The following is a 22089-nucleotide window of genomic DNA, read 5'->3' on the forward strand; positions in this document are numbered from 1 at the left end:
TAACCTTCTGTGACCTAGGAATCCACATTTATCCATAGTTATTAAAGTTGTTCCTAAAGAGTAAGCAGCAAGGGCAGCCCCGGTGGCGCAGTGGTTTAGCGCCACCTGCAGCCCGGGGTGTGATCCTGGAGACCCGGGATCAAGTCCCACGTTGGGGTCCCTGCATGGAGCCTGCTTCTCCCTCTGCCTGGGTCTCCGCCTCTCTCTCTCTCTCTCTCTCTGAATGAATGAATGAATGAATGAATGAATGAATAAAAAAGAGTAAGCAGTGAGGCTCTGAGTGGGGACTAAGCGAGGCTCTGAGTGGGGACTAAAGTAGTTTTCTATGAGTAATGTGTTTAATGTGTGGACTTTGTGAAAACCACTGTGACTGCTCAGAAGAATTTTCTGGTGACCTACTTATTTCAAGCAGTGATCTCTCTGGGTGGCTGAAGACTCCAAATGTGAGATCTATGGAGAAGGAATAGACTATTTGAACCTTTGGTCTAATTCTATTTTACAGTGAATGCTACTTTGTTTTTAGAAGATGACTTTTAAGACTTCTTCCCCTTGATTTGGTAACCTGTCTTAGGGCTTTAAACAAAATGGCAAGAAACCCAATTCTGCTGATAATTTTTTATTTACTAAGCTGCTTCAGTTTCTTTGTTGTCTTTATTCATTGTTATACCTGTTTAATTAAATATAATCATTTTCCCGTAGTAAACAGCAGTGCTATGTATAGATTTTTTTTAAAACCTTAAAAATATGTACTATTTTATTTTTCTTTTTAAGGGTCCTAAGCAGGACAGAACTTCAGAAGGGCAAGCACTGAGTGAAGCCAGAAAGCATTTAAAGGAGGAGACACAATTGCGACTGGTAACTTCACTTATGTTCTGTAGTTCAGGAACCCATTAAACATAAAGGCCCACTTAGAGGTTTGATCTTACAGACCAGGCTCAGGAAAATTAGTAGTGGTTCAGCAGATTTTTTTTAGATCTAAGAAACTGTTTCTCACTCTTCCTTTTTTAAATTTTGAGTATATTTATTGTGAATATAATTAGCCATAAAGACAAACTTTCATATGGTTGATTTTTACCTTTACTGGACATTACTTGCATAAAACATCCTTAATCAAGGAACTTCTTCCATAGGAAAGGCTAGCAGCTTATTGATTAACATAGTGGATTTTGCATATTGGAAAACTGTAGAAAGTTTTTAATTATGTGATTCAACTAAAATGGCATCTAGGAAGCCCTCTTAGCTAAGTCTTATTAGCATGGATTTTTTTCCATATCATAATATTTGCTAAAGAGATTGTTGTGCATACAGAGGCCTTCTGTAACTCTTACAATGATAACTTTAGTTGCTTCTAAGACTTCTTTTTTCTTTTTTTAGTTAATTTTCTTTGAGTATTGTTCAGACACAGTGTTACATTAGTTTTAGGTGTATGTTTCTCACTCCTTTTAACCCATATGCCCTAAAATGCTTTCCCAGTCCATTTTCTGAGTATTCTCAATAGCCAACAGGATTTTGCTAATTTTTTTTTTTCTTTTATAGTTTGTGTTACAAGAACATTAGGTGTAGGTGTATGGAACCTACTCTTTTAAACTTTGTGATCCTCACTCCTACTTCAGTCCTTACTCTGCAAAGATTGTGATGTGTCTCTTTGGAGGGGGCAGTGTGTGTGTAAATGTATAATAATGAATAATATTCCTGTGATAGATTTTATCCAAGTTTTAGTATTCTGAAACATCCCTGGTGTTTGGTAAATTAACTCCTCCTGCAATTTGGATGGTATGACAAACAAAAGAATCTCCCACAACCAATAGTGTCTCTGAAAACAGGGAGAAGCCTGAATATAAAGGTGATTTAGTTTATACTCAAAATGATCACCAACTAAGTCTCCAGAATAGAATTTCAGATGTTCTGAGAAAGCGGCAATATAATTTTAACGTCCTTGAAATAATTAGCATCTTTCTCCTATGTGTTTATGGATTAGATCTCAAAATACTTTCTATAAGATCCTAGAAATAATACATGTCTGCATTTTAAGAAGCAATATCATTTAATCATGCTACCTGTACACAGAGGAATACCTCAATTAAGTGACACATGGGACTTAAAAATCTTACACAAAATTTTCCACAGCCTTTTGTCACAATAAGGTACATGGTTGTTCAGAAGGGAAGGAAGCCAAGCAAGTAGGTCCTAGATAAGCCCTAGACATAGCATGGATACAGAAGAACCTCAGATCTTTGTATCTTTGATCATCCAAATAATGTTGCATTAAAAATAGTTGAACCAAAAAGTGGTTTCATGTTAAGTTAATATAAAAATTCAGTTAGCCATATCGATCATTCCCACTTACTGAGATGTTTACCCTGGGGACCCAGAGTATCTTTTGGGTTCCTTGGGCTCTTGAATATGTCAACAACATCCAAATTGAAGAGACTTGCAAGTGCTTCATTGTATGCTGGCTACTGTAGTACTCTATATACATTCTATAATAAGACATGACACCGGTTATCTTACTGTAATGAAGTGCCTCAAATGTGTGTGTATTTTAGACATATTAAATAGGACTATCTCTGGCCTACTAAGTTTTTCAGGTTTGTAAATTATTGAGTAAATATTTTTATATTTTTATAATTATCCTAATTACTATTCTTGTTAATATCCTTGCATTGAATGATAGCTTGTACCTATTTTGCCAAAATATTCAGTCCTGAGAGTTTTGGAATTTACACCTTTTCCTGTGGAATTTCATAGTTTGTACTTAGTTGAGGAAAGAGAATAAGCAATTTATTTACTTTTGGGGGCAGGATGTCGAAAAAGAACTGGAGATCCAGATCAGCATGAGACAGGAGATGGAATTGGCTATGAAGATGCTGGAGAAGGATGTCTGTGAGAAGCAGGACGCCCTGGTGTCTCTGCGACAGCAGCTGGATGATCTCAGGGCTCTCAAGCATGAACTTGCCTTTAAACTGCAGGTAGGGGAATAAGGAATAGGCTCACTAGCTCTAAACTCCCAGGGTTCCCTCTGCCCCTCTTGTTCTCTAGAATCACACTTTACATACTAGAGGGAAAAGTCACATCTCATTTTGAGGCTAGCTGCCTACAAACCACTTAAGAAGTCAGACCAGCTGAGTGAAGTAAGTCATTCGGAGAAGCTGAGTGAAGTAAGTCAGTCGGAGAAGGACAAACATTATATGTTCTCATTCATTTGGGGAATATAAATAATAGTGAAAGGGAATATAAGGGAAGGGAGAAGAAATGTGTGGGAAATATCAGAAAGGGAGACAGAACGTAAAGACTCCTAACTCTGGGAAACGAACTAGGGGTGGTAGAAGGGGAGGAGGGCGGGCGGTGGGAGTGAATGGGTGACGGGCACTGGGGGTTATTCTGTATGTTAGTAAATTGAACACCAATAAAAAATAAATTAAAAAAAAAAAAGAATCTGGAAAACAAACAAACAAAAAAAGATAAAAAAAAAAAAAAAAAGAAGAAGTCAGACCATCATAGGATTCTGTGTTGCTGTTCTGGAAAGCTATGGCTACTTTTCAAATTTTAGTGGGAAAAGAGGTCTTTTTTATCCTATAAGATCATTTCTACACTTTAGCCTAATCTGCCAACTGAGTTATATATTCCATTAGCTTTTTTTTCATTCTTTATTTAAATTCAGTTTTTAACACCTACTGTATTATTAGTTTCAGGGGTAGACTTTGGTGATTCATCACTTGCATATAACACCCAGTGCTCATTCCATCAGGTGCCCCCTTGAAAGCCCATCACCCAGTTATCTGATCCCCCATTCACCTCCCCTCCAGCAACCCTGAGCTTGTTTCCTAGAGTCTGCCATCTCTTAATGGTTGCTTCCATTTTCCTCTTATTTTATTTCTCCTTCCCTTCTCCAATGTTCATCTGTTTTGTTTCTTAAATTCCACATAAGTGAAATCATATGGTATGTGTCTTTCTCTGACTGACTTGTTTTGCTGAGCAATATTCCATTAGTTCTTATACTGAAATATAAATTGATGAGCCTTCTGATGTTCAGTTTTGTGACAAAGCTGCATATAGCAATACTAGTTTTGAAGGTTGCTTTTTATTTTTTCTCCATTTGGGAATTAACTGATACACAAATATGTGAGCATTTCTATTTCTCAATTTCCCACTTACCATTAGGTTCAACAGGCATGTGTGATTTATTTCAGGATTTTATGTTCTGTGTCCATCACTCATACTTCTTCTCCATAACAGAGTTCAGACTTAGGAGTAAAACAGAAAAGTGAATTAAACAGTCGTTTGGAAGAGAAGACTAATCAGATGGCTGCTACCATCAAACAACTCGAACAAAGGTAAAAGTGCTATTTCTTTAGTGAAACATTTTGGGCTTTCACTACACGGTAGGAGGGAAGAGAATGTGTTTATGCATTTGGCAAATGAAGTGTATTAAATTCTCCCAACTTAACACCAGACATGCTGGTAGAGAGAGCCAGTTAAATTTTGTGTTTCTCTAAGATGTCACTGAAAACATAATTTTAAGAAACATCAGCCTCTTGAGAGGCTGTTATGAACAGCAGAACAAATAACACTCTGACATAATCCCATTTCAGTGTCATGTTGAGGGAGGGATATAGATACAAGGATGAAAGCACTTTTAAATATGTTTGCAGTTTTTTTATTCTTCATTACTAAAGTCTTGGAATGCACTCATGCCCATGATGCCAGGATCCTGAAGGCCCTTCTCATACTTTAACTCCTTTCTCTCCTCCTTCCCGTCTCCCTTGTCTCTCTTCTTTCTCCTGAGCACTTCTGTCATGTCCACTGTCACCCCAGCCCACAATCTTAGATCTGTCTCCAGCTCTGTCCCCCTCTGGAGACCAGTCTTGAGTTTTCATCAACTTTGACCAGCTTTTCCCGATGGGTACCTACAATTCAGTCTGCCTGAAACACATTCCTTCTCTGTGCTGCTTTTGTTTCTCTATATGACTGAAACCACCATTTTCTTCCTGGTGACTCAGCTGCCAAGAGAAATGGCTGAGATTTCAAGATTGAAGGAGCCCCGGCACCTACGGTCATTCTGTGTTGACAGTCTGCGTTGCCACTTTAACACCCACTGATGACCCTTCTTTTGTTTGAGCCAAACTGCCCGTGCTTGCACTTTCCCCTTCCATTGCCTGCCCTGATATTTCCACCAGTTAGAAAGGCCCTTGCTCCTCCCACTTCTTCATTCTTCAGATCCATTTTTTACACTCAGGCTCAAATGCCACCACCTCTCCAAAGCTTCCTCTGTGGCTGCTGCTCAGCTAACAATCATATCCCCATTGTCCTGGTTGGAATTCCTGTAGCCATCTATACCTGTTCATCCTGCTTTCTCGTCACTTTCTGCCTCATGTTATAGCCCTTTACATATGTATCTCCTGATGCGAGTGTGAGTTCCTCAAGGTTAGTGAATGAGTTTTTAAGTTCCCTCGTTGGATCTTAATGCCATGAACATACAAGGCGTTCACTTAGCAGATGCATGAATGAACAGATGAATGGATGTCTTTTATTCAGATAAGTCTTGACCAGGGAGGGTCCTGAATGACACTGCACATTAATGGTAACTCACAAGTTAATTCCAAATTAGTAAATATGTTTGAAACTTCTGGTTTGGCCAACTTTAAGTAAGAAGGAATCAGTCTATCTAAGTGCTTGCTCATAAGCAGTTATATGTTTATGATTTTAACAAATTTTGGTGTTCATAAATTGTGTTTCTGAAATGTTGTGTAGAATCATTTTTCAGTAGTTTTTGTGACTTGGCATTTGAAGTAGACAGAACTAAAATAATGACTGACTTCAAATTTTAAGCTGACTTAATCTCTTGCTATTTTTGTCTTTCCCGTTTATTCATTTTTCTCATTCCCCTTTCACTCCATTTTATTTTTATTTTACTAATTTAGTGAAAAGGATTTGGTGAAACAGGCAAAGACCTTAAATAGTGCAGCAAATAAACTGATCCCAAAACATCATTAGGCATTTTGCAGTTGGTCATCTCTCAAGTCTGAAGTACAACTTAATTGTAAAGAAAGAAATCTGAAAGTTATTACATTTAAGTTCTGATTCTATATAAAATGTCACCAAAAATTGACTCTGAATTTGTTGGATTTAAAAAAAAAAAATTGATATATAGGCCGTGGGTTTTTTTCTTCTTTATTTTCTCCCCAGAGTTAGAACATTTAGTGTAGGTTCTTAATTAATTGCCAAATAAACTTTGAGAAATTACATCTGAGTTGACCAATAAATAAACACACCATTAAAAAAAAAAAAAAAACACCTAGGGATTGGACCCTGTGTGCATATATTATTGATGCCTTTGCAACTCAGCCCCAGACAATATCAGATTCTAGGTGCGCTGTCTGTACCAATGAGCCTGCTGTGCCACTGCGAGTGGTGAACTGGAGGTGACAGCGTATGGACTTGAACTCTTCTAAAGTAGCTCTGTCTCCTAGGCCATGGCCCCTTCCCACTTTCCTTGTGTAGGTTTACCCCCCAAGCCACGGATAAGTACTTAGTATTTCACTACAGTTCTGTTCTCAGTAACTAAGATTGCTTGCAACTTTTTTGCCTTAGTGACTTTTGGGGGGAAAACCCGCATCCTTACATTTCTTTAAAGTACATAGAGATAAAGTTAGTGATTTAGGTAACTTATGATAACATAATAATGTGGAAGCTTGGAAAACCCTCCTAATATTTGTCATCTTCTACCTCTGCCATTTTCCTGCAATTCCACTTCCTATTTAGGTAGCTCAGAAAAAATAATTTTAATGAAAAAAACTCATCTCCTATAAAAAAACAAACAAACCGCACAACACTACACAATTTTCAAATCTATCCTGCTTTTCCTTTTGGAGTAAAGACAACAAGGTATAGACATGGGTGATGGTTTTCCACTGTCATTTCTTGCTAGAAACATTTCCTCCAGAGTTTCTATTACTTTCTGTTCCGAAGGGAGATTTGCTAACATCTCCGGGAAACTAACCATCTAATTATTAGAGAACCATTTCAGCGTAGGAAATACATGATAAACTCTTTATTATTATTTAGTCTAAAAATAAAAATTCCCAGTAGATATCCATACACAGTAATTAGCAGGGCTTCTTTTTCTAAGTGACCACAGATCTACCCCTTTCTAGGCTTTACATTGTAAATAATCCTATAAATACTTGGATTTTTTTTAATGACTTTTGATTTGGGGGAACAAGCTTTACATAAGCCTTCATTCCTTCAAAAAGTTTTGACAAAAATTTTCTCACTTTGATATGATTTGCAGCATTTCAGCTGCTTAGGTGGGAACAAAGATAACCCCCCTTTGCTTCTAGCTTTTGAAACTCTTTACCTTCTTGGAAAAAAAACAGAATTAAGAGAGTAAGACAGATTTCATGTGTGCTTCTGTAGATCCTTACAGACTTGAACCAAAGTCAAGTCAAAGAGCATATGACCAACCTCATGGAATAACCTGTGCTCTTGAACTTATTTTAGTTGTTATAATTTTGCACCTGTTCATACCTTCATCAACCTTTTGTGGTGATGAATTGCCTTTTCTATGAGCATTTGGGAAGAGTGCTCAAACACTAAAGCATTTCAAAGACTACAGATAGCATGCTTTCCAGTTCTATTCTATAGAGCCCCAGATGTTTCACCTTTTAGAACATGCTTCTTTAGAGGTGCAAAGTTATGGGATATATAGAAGAAAATATTCATTAGAATTTTCCAGAGAATATGATCAGGACTCTTATATAGACCCGGTGCGAAGTTGTTTGTCCACTTAGTCACACACCACCTGGTAGGAATGGAAAAGGAAAGAGATGGCCAAACTCTGACAGAGGCTTTTCCTTTTAGAAGAACTCAAAGCCTAGGTAAGGGTTAATGTATAATGTCAGTGATTTAATATAATTGTGATATAGGGAAGGGACCAGGAAAATGTTCTAATTTCACATGTAAGAAGGTAGTTGCCCGTTTGCAAGTTCCAGTTGTGTGTGTAAAGCAGAAATATAAGGTACCAAACCTATTAGGAAATAAACACAAACAAAAAAGTGGATTTGACTTTAATTACTGTGTACTTGAGGTTGGTTTTGGATATGGATTTTCTAAAAAGTGATGTTTTATTGTTTATCATCTAATGGCTGTAAACTGTAGTACTAGAATAAAAAAAAATGGAAAATCAACTTTTCCTCTGCCTGGTTCACCTTCATCTTGCTTTTCTTTTAGAATTTTTTTCTCCATCTCCCCACCTCACCCCATTCCCATATAATTTCTTCCCCTGTGTCCTACAAGGCTTTTTTTCCCTCTGTCTCTCCATGCCCTCTTCCTCGGGTTGCTTTATTTTGTGTTGTAAACTTGGTCTTCCTCCCCACCATGGCTTTTGTTTTTTATCACGAGTTCATATGACTCACATCCAGATTGCGCCAGGCTGAGCGGGGCCGCCAGTCTGCCGAGTTGGACAACCGGCTCTTCAAGCAGGACTTTGGAGACAAGATAAACAGTCTGCAGCTGGAAGTGGAGGAGCTCACAAGGCAGCGGTGAAGAGAGGGCGGCAGGACCTGCAAGGGTGGTCGTGGGTAATGCTAAGGCTAGCAGTGAGAGAAGGGGGGTCCCATGATCCAGCCCTCTCCGTTCTGTCTCTGCGATGTCCTTTCTCTGGAATTAGCATCCAGGAAGCTTCACATATATCAGCATTCCCAAATCATGTCAACATGCTTTGCGATCAAAGAATTAGGAAGGTAGAACCTCAAGTCCCAGACAAATAGAAAGGAATAAGAGAATTAATAGCCAACATAACACTAATAACAGTATTCCCTACATTTTTACTGTGTGCCAGAAACCTTACAAATTACTACGTAGGCATTTTGTCCTAATACTTCCCATTGATCCTGTTAGTAGGTCACTGTATTACCCATTTTCAGATGAAATTAAAGCTTAGATGGGTTCATTTGTCCAGATCGACACAGTTCAGCTAGTAAGAGGCAGCACTTTAAAAGTCTTTCTCTGATTCCCAAGTCCTTAGCCACTCTTCCATATATTGTCTGTCAAATGAGACTCAATTCTTTGCCAAAGCCACTGACTTCAAATAAAGAAAACTTTGTTGTTCCATATAAAAGCACGTGGCTAGTAAGGACACTGGTGGCTAACAGTATAACTGGGCATTGAGGGATCCCTGGGTGGCTCAGCGGTTTGGCGCTTGCCTTTGGCCCAGGGCGCGATCCTGGAGTCCCGGGATCCTGCGTCGGGCTCCCGGCATGGAGCCTGCTTCTCCCTCTGCCTCTGTCTCTGCCCACCACCCCCCCCATCATGAATAAATGAATAAACCTTTAAAAAAAAATAACTGGGCATTGAACATTAAAGAGAGACCAGCTAATTAAGATGAAATGGGACTACAGTGTTGGTGCTTTCATATTGTTTTCTAGTTGACATTTTGTAAATACTGTCTTGTAATTATAGTAAATCCTACTAAATGTCATTCAGTTGACTACAACTCTTTATTAAGAGTTAATATTAAATACTGATATTCAGAGTGGTAACCCATAGGCACTGGGAGATCTTAAAGCACATTCTTTTTTTGTTTTTTAACATTTTATTTATTTATTGAGAGAGTGAGCACAAGCAAGAGGAGTGGCAGGCAGAGGGAGAGGGAGCCCCACCTGGGGCTGGATCCCAGGACTCTGAATTCGTGACCCGAGCCAAAGGCAGACACTTAACCGAGCCACCCCTCAAAGTACATTCTTAATTATCCAAGAAAAATTAAACATATTGTCTATATTTTAGTGTTAGTGGTTTTACTGTAGTGTGTTTTAGCACCTTAAAACTTGATTGTTCATATATATCTGGTAACTTTTTATTAATCAAGTATTAAAATTGAATTGCTGCGCTCTCTAAGAAAGGGGTTTGGCATTCTTTAGAGAATGTATGTGCAGAAATCCAAATTTTGATCCTTTTCCTTTCCTGCCCATCCCAGGCACCAGCTTGAGTTAGAACTAAAACAGGAAAGAGAAAGAAGGTTACAAAACAACAGGAGCATCCCAGGAAAGGGTTCTCAGAAGCCAGAACCCAAAACGGTAATATTTGTTATTACCTTGTTCATTTATTTTTAGAAGCTACCTTGACGAGCCAGACAGTATGCAGATGGCAGACAAAACCCAGAGGGAACACAAGGCCTTGATTCTCATGCTACCTCTAGATACTCTCTTTAACTTGATTTCACTTGGAAAAGAGGATTCATAACCATGATTTTCAGTGACCCTCTTAGCCCTTTCACTTTAGGTTATTTTTGGTATCTTAATAGAAACTTGTGTTCCTTGGACTTCTGCTGACTAATATCTTTAATAATATGTTACAGTAATCCTTCCCAACTCTGATTTCCATTTAACAGAATTGTCTTAAATGTTGATTTGCTTCCGTATGCCTTTTTCAGAATCATGAGGATTTCAGTTTTGGTATACTCAAGGTACTTCTCTTGGGAAAACTAGAACTAGAGTTGCTTGGGAAAAAGAAAGTAATACAGACCCCTTAAAGTGCAACAGTAGAAGTTTATACAGAACAGTCTTAAGAGAGAGACCCCCCCAGCTTATGCTGAGGAAGCTAAAATTGAGTGAGACCATCTCTGGGACCCAGGAAACAGGAGCCAGCCTCTTCAAATAATAAAATGAGAAAAGTATGGAATACCTTTTCTGTCAAAGACAAACCCAGAGGAAAAAGTAGCTTTTTTGTTTATATTATATATAGCAAAGCAGGACAAATTTATAAGCAAGAAATTAAAATATCTAGAGAAAGAGATGCTAATTTGCTGGAGAATAGCAAATAGTCAACAGAAATTTATTATATAGTAGTCATTATTACTAATTAAAAGTGTGCAAATACTACTCTTTTTGTAGCATGGCACCTTTATTAGTTTAGTTTAGCAAACAAAATCTAATTAGATTTACTTAAATTCTTGGTCTGTCTTACCGTGCTTTTCCAGTGAGGCCTTAAATTTCTCAATCTTGGATTGCCCTGCAGTAGGGGTTCCAGGAGTGTAAATGTTGATTTAACCTCCTTTCCTTGATACTTGAGTGGTCTGAGAACATGCATTCTATTTTCGGAGGCTGAGAGATAGCAGCTCAAGGCAGACAGCAGTGTGTGTGTGCCACAGAAAGAATTTGTCACTAAAGTTGCCCAGGCAGGGTTTACAAGCATTGGTAAAAAAGCAGTTTAGAACTTTACATTGGTCCTTCAGAATAGAAAACTCCTCAAGCTGTGTAAGTTGTCATGGCATTGTGGCAGTGGCTTGACTGCGTGTCCAGAGGATTGCAGTCTGCTAGATATGGGGGTTCTTGGTTTTACCAGTTTTCTAGAGCTCAGCTGGGAGTGGGGGGGTGGAGACAAATACAGATATATAGAAGTAACTAAGATACCCTAAGAAGTAACTGGTACCTTGAGCTCACTTTGTAAATAATTAAGATATATTCTGAATTTTATTTGAATTACAAGAGTTAAGGAAAATACCTACTCTGAAAATCATTAGTTGCAAACTCAATCAGAATAATTAGTAAAGAAACGACTTACAGCAAAGAAAGAGGGAAAATATCTTGAAAGTTTAATTCCTTCCCTAAGAAAAAAGCTGCTTAGTTTTATACGTAGGCTAAAACAGTACAGGAAAAATAAATCTGCAGCATCGTTTAGCATTCTGAATAATTAATAAATTGGGCTGTTTTCTTTTGGCAGGATGGGAAGCACAAAATTCAAGAGGAAAATGTTAAACTAAAAAAGCCCCTGGACGAAAGCCACAGGTGTTTGTTAATAAAGTACTAAGAACATTATTTTGGGATGGTGGGAAAGGGGGGGCTTTTGATATATATTGGCAATGGCACAGAACAGACACTGACTTGTAAGATCAACACTCCAGAAAGACATTTTGACAGGGGAGTGAATAAATCAACCAGAGAACACACATGAAACCAACCCATTTAGTACATTTCAGAAGAAGCATAGGATCCCTTCAAGGAAGTTGACTTTTAACAAAACAAAATATTACATAGTACCACTGCATTAAAAAATGAAGGAGGTCCAACTGTATACCATTCTGGAAGAGCCAAAATCATGGAGGCAGTGGTCGCCAGGGGTTTAGGAGGTATGTGTGGATGAGCACAGAGGATTTTTTTGACAGTGAAAATACTGACATGGTACTATAATAATAGGTAAATGATCTACATTTGTCCAAACCCCTAGAATGTACAATACCAAGAGTGAACCCTAATGCAAACTGCAGACTTGAGAAGTTAATGATGTGTTAATGTAGGTTCATCGATGATTATAACACCAGAGTTTACCCCTTTGCTGTGGAATGTTGATATTGGGGGGAGGGCAGGCAAAGTATATGGGGAATGTCAGGACTTCCTGTTCAGTTTTGCGGTGAACCTAAAACTGCTCCAAAAATCAGTCTATCATAGCAACAGCAGCAACAGCAAAGGTTAGTCACAAGAGAGATCCCATAGAGGGGATTGGAGAGAACCGTACAGCATTTTTAGCAGCTTTCCCTATCCAGGCTTTGCTGCCTCAAGAATGAGACAAGTGTGTCACTATTAGAACAAAGTAGCTGCTGCAGAAGATAAATCACACAGTCCAACAAAAGACTCATGATGCAGGTACTTGGCCTCCAAAGCCAGAATGATTCCAAAGCCTCGAAGTTTACTCCCTAAGAGAGCATGGCCTTATCCAGGACTAACCTTAAACTACCCTACAGGTCAGGGGGGCCACAAAAAGGAACTAGAAAGGCTGTAAAATTAACGAGGGCTTAATAGAGCTTGGAGAGTTGGCCCCATTCCGGACTAAAGCCTAGTCATTTACCAACAACGAGGAGTGCGTTGGGTGCCAGCCTCTGATTTAGGCCTGGGGAATGTAAGACCACACACTTCCTATGTCTCTGTTGTGCTCTGCGGCTTAAGAAGTGTGTTTCGCATTCATGATCTTAAAAGTGTCATTCTCCTTGGGAAAATTGAATCATCTATTTCTCCCTTAGAGACGAGAAAACTGAGGAGCACAGAGAGGCGAAGTGGCACACCTAAGTGGTCCCTGCTTATCAGGTCTTCTTTGTTGACATCCTTGGTCTCTGTTCTCCATGTTCTCCAGAATAGCTGCTTCTGGAGCCTGTCTTGGCCGGAACAGCAATCCTTAACCATACCCATGGGATTATGGCCCAGGGAACAGCTTGAAAACCTAGTCACTCCAGTGGTCACGCTGCCACTCAGTGAAAGAATCTGAGCCCCTGTAGGTCTGTGGTATATTATCCCCAGAACTGCGTCTCTTCTTCAGTGCTGCTCCAAATTGGGAAAATCGGGGTTAGCCCAGCCAGGTCTCAGGAAGAAATAGTTCAGCCTCAATAGTTCAGCCTCAACTAATGCACGACCTATGACGGGTGCATTTCTATAATAGCATTACAAAACTATTAAAATGTATTGCATTGACCACTGGAGTTTTACAGGCTGGGGTACAAATGCTCAACTACTTTCTTGTTTGAAAAAAGGAACATACTATAACTCCAAGTCCATTTTTAAACAGGAACCATAACGTGGGTCAAGCATCAGATTGTAATAGATTTAACAACCAAAGTTTCCTCTCGTTGGAGATCAAGATTAACAATTAGGTCACTCGCAACAACATAAAAGAACCATGGTATTGCTTTGTCTGTGCTTTTGGGATGTCTATATTTAGAAATATAATAAATTGCTGTTTGTTACTGTTTTTAATCTTCATTATAGGCTGCCGTCTCGCCCTGTGGATGGACAGGTAATGGATTCTCCTGTTCACACACAGCTTGTATAAATGATGTGATGGCTCTGCCGTCCCTAGCTGTACACGGGCAGCATGGAAAGTCGGTGAATGCACACAGGCCCCTGTGGCCCCTCCTTTTAACAGTATCCTAACAAACAGGCATTTGCCTGAAGCTGTCATCAGAAGTAGCTCAGCTCTGAGCAGTTTACTAAGTAAACAGCACGTCTTACTTCTTGCTTGAAATTCTCTTCGTGAGGCCTAAGGGGGCTCACTGTACCTCTTTTTCCCTGTTTCCCCTTCCATAAAACAGAAAAAAAAATACTTCTTGATCACTTGGAAATAAATATAAATGGTTGCAAGATGATTTGCAAATGTAATAGGATATGACAACTGCGTGAGAAAGATGATAAATGTGGCCGTGACTGAGCCATTCCAGTATTTATCCAATAGGTTATAAGAAAAAAAAGCCTACTCCTTTCCATTCTCGATGATACAGGAGGACAGGAGGAATGGAGCTTTTTTAAACTTCGTACTTCACACTCATATCCTTGAATTTTCTTTTTATAAGTAAAATCACATTATTATAAAAACAAAAATAACTCCAAAGATCGTGACAGGATTACCAGAGTTGCATTAAAGTGTTAGGACCATATGTAATTTGTTTCTTTAGTTTCCAGATAGTCTATACTGTATATTAATTTTGTGACTAAAAAAATGACTATTCTGAAAGTTTTAGTTTTTAATATTTCTGGGGCTAAGAGAAACTAACTGGCTTAATATGTGGTTTAGGATCAGCCACCGCCCTCTGAAAAGCCACAGATATGTCAGCTGTGCCAGGAAGATGGCAGCCTAACAAAGGTAACAGTGGTGAGAACCCAAAAGCCCTTCATGGGGATTTCCCTTTAATATAGGGATCTTGCTGTGTAGACTGCAGAGTGGGGAGAAAGGCAAAGGAGCAAGCATTTATAAAATAGGGATTTTTTTCTGTCACAGTCAGTAAATTCCCTTTAAAATAAATACAAATAATTTAAAGCATAAATTTGTAACTAAATGTTTTATTTTTTTCCTTTTTTTTTATTTATTTATAGTCACACACACACACAGAGAGAGAGGCAGAGACACAGGCAGAGGGAGAGGGAGAAGCAGGCTCCATGCACCGGGAGCCCGATGTGGGATTCGATCCCGGGTCTCCAGGATCGCGCCCTGGGCCAAAGGCAGGCGCTAAACCGCTGCGCCACCCAGGGATCCCCTAAATGTTTTATTGAGTGCCTACTGTGTGGAATGTGCTATTTAACATGAAGAAAGTAATAAAGTGTAGGCCAAGTCCCTGTCTTATCTCCTTTGTGCCATCAGTTTATAGAAAAACCACTTTAGGCTCAGATATTTTAAGTACATTTACATTTCTCAAAGTTACTCAAGTTGTAAGTCACAGAGCCCAGCTGCAACCTGACTTTGGCCCCCAAATCCATACTCTTCTAATGCTTCATCCTGCTTAGAACAAATCAATAGTTTCTTTTGGCGGGGGTGGGGGTGGAGATCAACCTCTGTAAAGGAAATGAGCTGTCTACACCAAAACCACTTGTTTTCCCCATGGATCCTCAAGGGTCTCTGCCAGAGGACTTCCCCAGTCTTAGAGTGGGCAGCGTGGGAACGTTCAGGTACAGTAGGTGTTCTGATGGCCAGATCTTTGACCCGCTCACAGCATATCCCCCAGCATGTAATATGGTGCCCATTTCATAGTAGATGCCCAAGAAATGGGCAAATCACTGTAAGAAACAAGTGCTTCAAGGAGATAAGGAAATGGGCCCAAATTCTGGATTCCAATCCGCATGCCACTATTTGTAATCATGCTGAATTTTAACAAGCAAAATTATAATATGACCTAGTCTTAAATTAGCAGAATCAGATAAAGATGAACTGCCTTTATAGAATTGGAATTCTATAAATACGTCCCCAAATAAACAGCTAGTCTAATTCTGGCTTTTCTGAGGCCACGCAGAGTAACTGCAGTAGGTCAGAGGAAAATTCTTCCCAGGCTTTCAATAACAGTGACCCCTGCCTCTCCTGCACCCTCAGGAAGGTGACTTGTTTGGGAGAAAGTGGCATTATTAACAGGGGAAATTACCCTTCACGGCCTTCACAGTACAGGTCATTCTTCACCAGAGTGACCCACGTGCTGCCCCATGGCATGGCCACTAAAGATTTGAAGTGCTTAGTAAAGAGACTAACTTCCCTACAAAGCTGTGCTCCTGCTACACTGATCTCCCAAAGGATGTGCGTATAGAGCATTATAGGAAAACAGTAAGCACATCAGTGTATTAGGAATCCTGCTCAGCAACATTAACCCAGGCTACCGGTTCTTTGCCAGTCACTCACCCTGCCTTATATGGAGTATGCTTAGGTACTTACAAACTGGTAGCCCACCCAAAAGCGAATACAATGAATGAAACTATTCTAAAGATAAGTTATGTGTTTATTATCTATTCTTTGGAATTGTTTCACTGCTTCTCTTCATTTAGATCTGAGAACCAGACAGCAAGCTTCTTTGTAGACAGAGATGGTGTGTCGTCAGATACTTTCTGCACATAGCACTCGTTCAGCCGACACTTGATTAGGCATTTAGGCGTTGGCCATTTACTGTCATTTGGCCTTTTACGTTCCATGCATCTGTTCACTCTGCTCTTCTGTTCCCCACCTAACCTCCTCTTCTCCTTGTAGAACGTGTGTAAGAACTGCAGAGGAACCTTCTGTAATGCCTGCTCAACAAATGAACTGCCTCTTCCTTCAAGTATCAAGCCTGAGCGAGTTTGCAATCCCTGCCACGAGCATCTGATGAAACAATATTCTTCCAGCCCATCGTAAGACCGGAAGCCAAGACCTGGACAAGTGTCTCTACCTGTGTTAGATGTCAGGATCTCCTAGAGCCCAGAACTCAAGAATCAACTCCAGCGTTGATAGGAGTGATTTAAATCAGCCAGGTCCAGGGAGAAAAGGCAGTAGTAGTTGGGGGTGCTGGAAATTTTGCTCTTTTTCCCTAATGACTGAATAAAAGTTACTCAGTTGAGCCTCTCTCTTCTAAATCTAAACAACCCACACTGAAGGCTTTATTTTATGACGTCTTTGGAGGGGCTATTCATATTTATGCTAATAGGGATAAAACTAGGGTGGATGATAATGAGAGAGAAGGTTCATACAGATAAGAGAAAAAGGAAAATGATCATCTCTATTATATTTGCAGATTCAAGGGGAAAAGGATGTTAACTGAGATCAAAATAATGTTCTCTATTTTCCCCAGGTGCTGCTAGACAAACCTTGTTTCTTCACCCCCACTGACTACCTCTTTAAAGTACCTACCAAACTGTGAACCCAAACTCAGGGAGAAGAAATTAAAGAGTAATATAAATTTTGAATGTACTTAAAACAATATAATTTATTATAGTTTCAGGACCAAAAAAGGTCCTGGCCTACAAGTGTTTTAAATATCAGAATAAGAGGAACATTTGCCATTTCTTCACTTAATGACTCCAAAAGTAAACATCTGCCCTTTTCAGAATGTCCTACTGCAAAATAAAAGCCAACTCCCTTCCTAGTCCTTCTCTGCTCTCCCAAGTTATAAAATTGTGTTTTAGAGATAGGGTTTGACTCTTGCAACTAGGAGGTATTGAAAGCAAAGCTTAGGTGTAAAGTAAAACAAATTTAATTTATACATGGCTGAGAGCAATTAGTGCAGAATATTTATTAAATTTTCTTGAATAAGAACCTTATGCTGAGCCAAGAATTAGAATTGGTAGACCAGTTTCTTGGAAAGTGTGATGCTCAAATATCTCTGTAGCAAACGCTTTGGGGTAAAAGAGGCAGTTTCTTGGAAAGTGTGATACTCAAATATCTGTAGCAAACACTTTGGGGTAAAAGAGGTAAGTGCATTCCACAAGAAAAAAAGTGGAATGTGCTATTTTGATTGTTACATGTGTCTAGATTGTTTGATTCCAATTAAGACCTATGATTCTGTAACTGGTTTAGAATTCTGGGGTGGAAACATCCTAGAACCATGGTACTTGATAAATTCTCCTGAAAAACATTATAGCCTGGGAAAGAGTTGTTATTCCAGAAGTCTGGCCTGTTACATGGTGAAACTGAGCTTTAAGAGTACTAGGGAAAAATAAAATCTAATAATTCTAGCCTAGATTGTTGGCTGTTTTTTTTTTCCCCTTTAAATAAAATTTTGTGTGTGATTCTTCACTCTCCTTATTTTGGGCCACCTTCATGTTTTCAGCACTGTTCTAGGTGCTATAGGTAATATGGGGAATTATCCTAAATTAGCAAAAGCTATTTTGTAATTAGTTTTGAATGAAACTGAAAAGTGGCAGCCCTGTACATGGAATGTAAGGAAGAAAAGTAATTAGCCACTTGAGATTTTATTATGATTTACACATAAGCTATTTAGCCCTTTTTTTTAAACAAAACTCCAAAAATCTTAGTGCAGCTGTCCACAGAACCAAGGGAACCAAGTCATGAACACCTTGACTTAACATTAGTTGCATGTTCCTTAAAAGCTGTTTTCCACTATTCACGGTAGCATCAATAAGAATACTATTCTGAGGAATAAACAACCAAAGAAGCAAAAAGACTTGTACACTGCACACTATAAAACACTGCCTAAAGAAATTAAAGATACCAACAAAAGGAAGGACACCCCATGTTTATGAATTGAAGACTTAATATTGTTAAGTATATTGTTAATATACTACCCAAAACCATCTGCAGATTCCATGTAATCTTACCACTTCCAGTATTTTTTGCAGAAATAGAAACATCCATCCTAAATTCACAGAATCTCAGAGGACATCCAAACAGGCAAAAAAAAATCTTGAAAAAACAGTTGGGAGATCTCATTTCTGATGGCAAAACTTGGTACAAAGCTATAGTGATCAAAACAGTTGGTAAAAAAAACAAACTATGGTACTGGCATAAAGACCTATACACCAATGGAAAAGAAGAGAACTTAGAAATAAACCTTCACATATATATGGTCTAATGATTTTTGAGAGGAGTGCCAAGACCAGAGGGACTTAAAGGACAGTTTTTTTTCAACAAATGTGTTGAGAAAATCAGATGTCCACATGAAAAGGGGGGTGGGGTGGGACCTCTACTATAACATCTACAAATATTAACGCAAAATTATTCAAAGGTCTAAACAAACGAGCTAGAACTCCTAGGGGGAAAAAAGATTTGTGACATTAGATTTGGCAATAATTTATTGGGTAAGGCACCAAAAGCATAGGCAACAACATGGTTGGACTTCAAAATTAACTTGCGGAGAAATTGGAACTCCTGTGCGTTGTTGGTAGCCATGAAGCCACTGCAGAACAGTAGGATAGTTCCCAAAGAAACAAAACTACCATGTAATACAGCAATTCCCCTTCTGGGTATATACTATACTCAAAAGTGAAAGCAGGGACTCAAAGATCCTTTATACACTTCTGTTCATAGCATTCTTTACAATAGTCAAAAGGTGAAGCGACCCAAGCATCCACTGACCAATTAAAGAATAAAATATGATAGAGAGGGCAGCCTGGAGGGCTCAGCAGTTTAGCGCCACCTTTAGCTCAGGGCGTGATGCTAGGGACCCAGGACTGAGTCCCACATCGGGCTCCCTGTGTGGAGTCTTCTCCCTCTGCCTGTGTCTCTGTCTCTCATGAGTAAATAAATAAAATCCTTAAAAAATATATGGTAGAGGGATCCCTGGGTGGCGCAGCGGTTTGGCGCCTGCCTTTGGCCCAGGGCACGATCCTGGAGACCTGGGATCGAATCACACATCAGGCTCCCGGTGCATGGAGCCTGCTTCTCCCTCTGCCTGTGTCTCTGCCTCTCTCTCTCTCTCTCTGTGTGTGACTATCATAAATAAATAAAAATTAAAATAAAAAATATATATATGGTAGATATATATATATATATGTACATACAATGGAATATTATTCAGCCTTGGAAAAATTCTGATACATTCTACTACACAGATGAACCCTGAAGATACCATGAAACAAGCCAGTCATAGGACAGCTAGGACTCCACGTCTATGAGGTCCTGAGGGCAATCAAATTCAGGCACGGTAGAATGGTCGTTGCCAGAAGCAGGGGGAATGAGGTGGTGAATAGAGAATTTTGGTTGAAGATGAATATACGTTGGCACACGGCTCTGCTAGAGGGTCTAGAAGCCAACACAGTAGCAGTGGGCACAATCCCATATCCAATCTTTCATTAGAAACTAAAGCTTGTGGGCAGCCCGGGTGGCTCAGCAGTTTAGCGCTGCCTTTGGCCCAGGGCGTGATCCTGGAGACCCGGGATCGAGTCCCGCATTGGGCTCCCTGCAGGGAGCCTGCTTCTCCCTCTGCCTGTGTCTCTGTCTCTCTATCTCTCATGAATAAATAAATAAAATCTTAAAAAAATAAAAAGAAACAAAACGAAAGCTTGGTTTCTAGCACCATTCTCCACTAAAAGGAACCAGGGTTCTTTGGAGAAACGGCTGATGCTACTAGGTTTGGGACATCTTGTAATACCACAAAGTAAGGAAGTGGCATAAAAACCAAGGGATGGGGGACATTGAAGGGATATAGAAGCCAACAGAAGAGCTACCCGTGGCCAAAGCCAAAACAATGTGAGCAAGATGATGTCTATAGGATTTTAAAGCCAAAGCACAAAATATCTGAGTCCATATCAATATAAAAGATAAGTGACGGAGAAGCAGCACATCTGCACAGAAAACCTCCAAATGATATATGAAGCTCCTATTCTTTCAAGGAGAGGAAGCTTAACTCCCACCTCCTGAATGTGGGCTGCGCTTATTAGTAATTTGCATAATATAGAAAATGCAATTTTTAAAAGTACGATATAGAAAGAAAAAAAATTTATAGTCACCAGCAAACACCATCTCGGCCAGGTGATCAAAATTAACGCCAGTGATGAGTCACACGGATAACATGAATCTTTGGTTAAGATGTACTGAAAACAGCACCCTTGTGTTCTCTCTCCCCAGGTCCTATAACCCCAATCTAACCATGAGAAACACCTCAAAATTCCAACTGAGGGACCTTTTACGAAACACCTGGCCAGTACAGTGCTCCTTAAAATTGTCAAGGTCAGGGACACCTGGGTGGCTCAGCAGTTGAGCGCCTGCCTTTGGCCCAGGGTGTGATCCTGGAATCCCAGGATCGAATCCCACATCAGGCTCCCGGCATGGAGCCTGCTTCTCCCTCTGCCTGTGTCTGTGCCTCTCTCTCTCTCTGTCTCTCATGAATAAATAAATAAAATCTTTCTTTTTTTTCTTTTATTTATGATAGTTACAGAGAGGGAGGGAGGCAGAGACACAGGTAGAGGGAGAAGCAGGCTCCATGCACCGGGAGCTCGATGTGGGATTCGATCCCGGGTCTCCGGGATCACGCCCTGGGCCAAAGGCAGGCGCCAAACCGCTACGCCACCCAGGGATCCCAAATAAAATCTTTAAAAGAAAAATAAATAGATTTCAGAAGTCACCATGTTTTTATTTATAGTAAAAATCTTTCAAATAACTTCACCTAATATTTCCTCCTACAGGTCCTATTTGTTGGCTTGGGGATTTGTAAATTATTGAGATCTTTTATTCTCAACATTCCTGACAAGTAATTTTGTTCACACATTAATCACTTCTGTAGAAGAAAATTTTCTAAGCATGTCAGTCTACCAAATAAGAAATCAAGTATCTGACACGCAGAATTTCTACACCTAGGATAAAAGGCAAATTTTATTCAAAGACAGCGTATTATCTTAAAATGTAAAATTAGCTAAAAATAGAGCCGGTGACTAGTTGTAAGCATTGCTGAGGATGTCAGACTCCTAAAAATCTATAATTAAGTTTGGTAAAGAGAGCACTCAGGCCTCCAATAGGTAGAGTAGAAAAGCTATACAAGTCCACAAGCAGCAACGATGCCTTTCCATTTGAGGGTGCTGCTTCTGACACAATAGCATCACTCATATTCAATTATAAAGTATATCAAAAATAATTTTTTCTAAGTTAAAGCAGGTTAAAAATTAGTCCAATATTATAACTTATATTCCCTCAGTTGCATTCTTGAGACCAAGAAATGGGCAATATTACAGCCAGCCTATCAGAAATTGTGAATAACTCAATTTCTTTTGAACTCTTGGTTCCAAAATGTCATTGTCAAGTGACAGAAAAAAAGGTTGAGAGCCTCTTTAGTTCAGTTAGAACCAGGTATGTTTTGGGATCACAGGTCTTTGAATATACTTGTGAAATCTCACCTATGCACTTCAGTCTATCACTTGAAAGCACCTT

General features: G+C 39.4%; 1 protein-coding gene and 1 long non-coding RNA gene across 19 annotated transcripts in view; one reads left to right on the forward strand and one right to left on the reverse strand.

Annotated features, from left to right (window-relative positions):
• The window catches only part of RUFY3 (RUN and FYVE domain containing 3), a 72273-nt gene extending 54331 nt beyond the window's left edge, over positions 1-17942 (forward strand). For 7 of the 18 annotated variants that reach the window (XM_049093037.1, XM_049093041.1, XM_025435755.3 and 4 more), the window contains 9 exons: positions 772-855; positions 2802-2969; positions 4237-4334; positions 8421-8540; positions 9974-10073; positions 11719-11798; positions 13752-13779; positions 14554-14622; positions 16483-17942. In XM_049093037.1, coding sequence (XP_048948994.1) covers positions 772-855; positions 2802-2969; positions 4237-4334; positions 8421-8540; positions 9974-10073; positions 11719-11798; positions 13752-13779; positions 14554-14622; positions 16483-16626 — 891 coding nt within the window. In that variant the 3' untranslated portion in view covers positions 16627-17942. Of the gene's footprint in view, positions 1-769; positions 856-2801; positions 2970-4236; positions 4339-5921; positions 8187-8420; positions 8580-9973; positions 10074-11718; positions 11799-13751; positions 13780-14553; positions 14623-16482 lie in introns of those variants that run through there. The other 11 variants (XM_049093045.1, XM_049093047.1, XM_025435764.3 and 8 more) reach the window with 6 other exon arrangements.
• LOC125752364 (uncharacterized) lies at positions 7136-11242 on the reverse strand. The gene is made up of 2 exons (XR_007401748.1): positions 10963-11242; positions 7136-8561 (listed from the first exon to the last, which is right to left on the reverse strand). It is a non-coding gene; the product is annotated as an uncharacterized LOC125752364 (long non-coding RNA).
• Positions 17943-22089: the final 4147 nt, after the last annotated feature.

The sequence above is a fragment of the Canis lupus genome, chromosome 13, assembly GCF_003254725.2.
Source record: "Canis lupus dingo isolate Sandy chromosome 13, ASM325472v2, whole genome shotgun sequence".
In the NCBI taxonomy this organism is placed as follows: domain Eukaryota; kingdom Metazoa; phylum Chordata; class Mammalia; order Carnivora; family Canidae; genus Canis; species Canis lupus.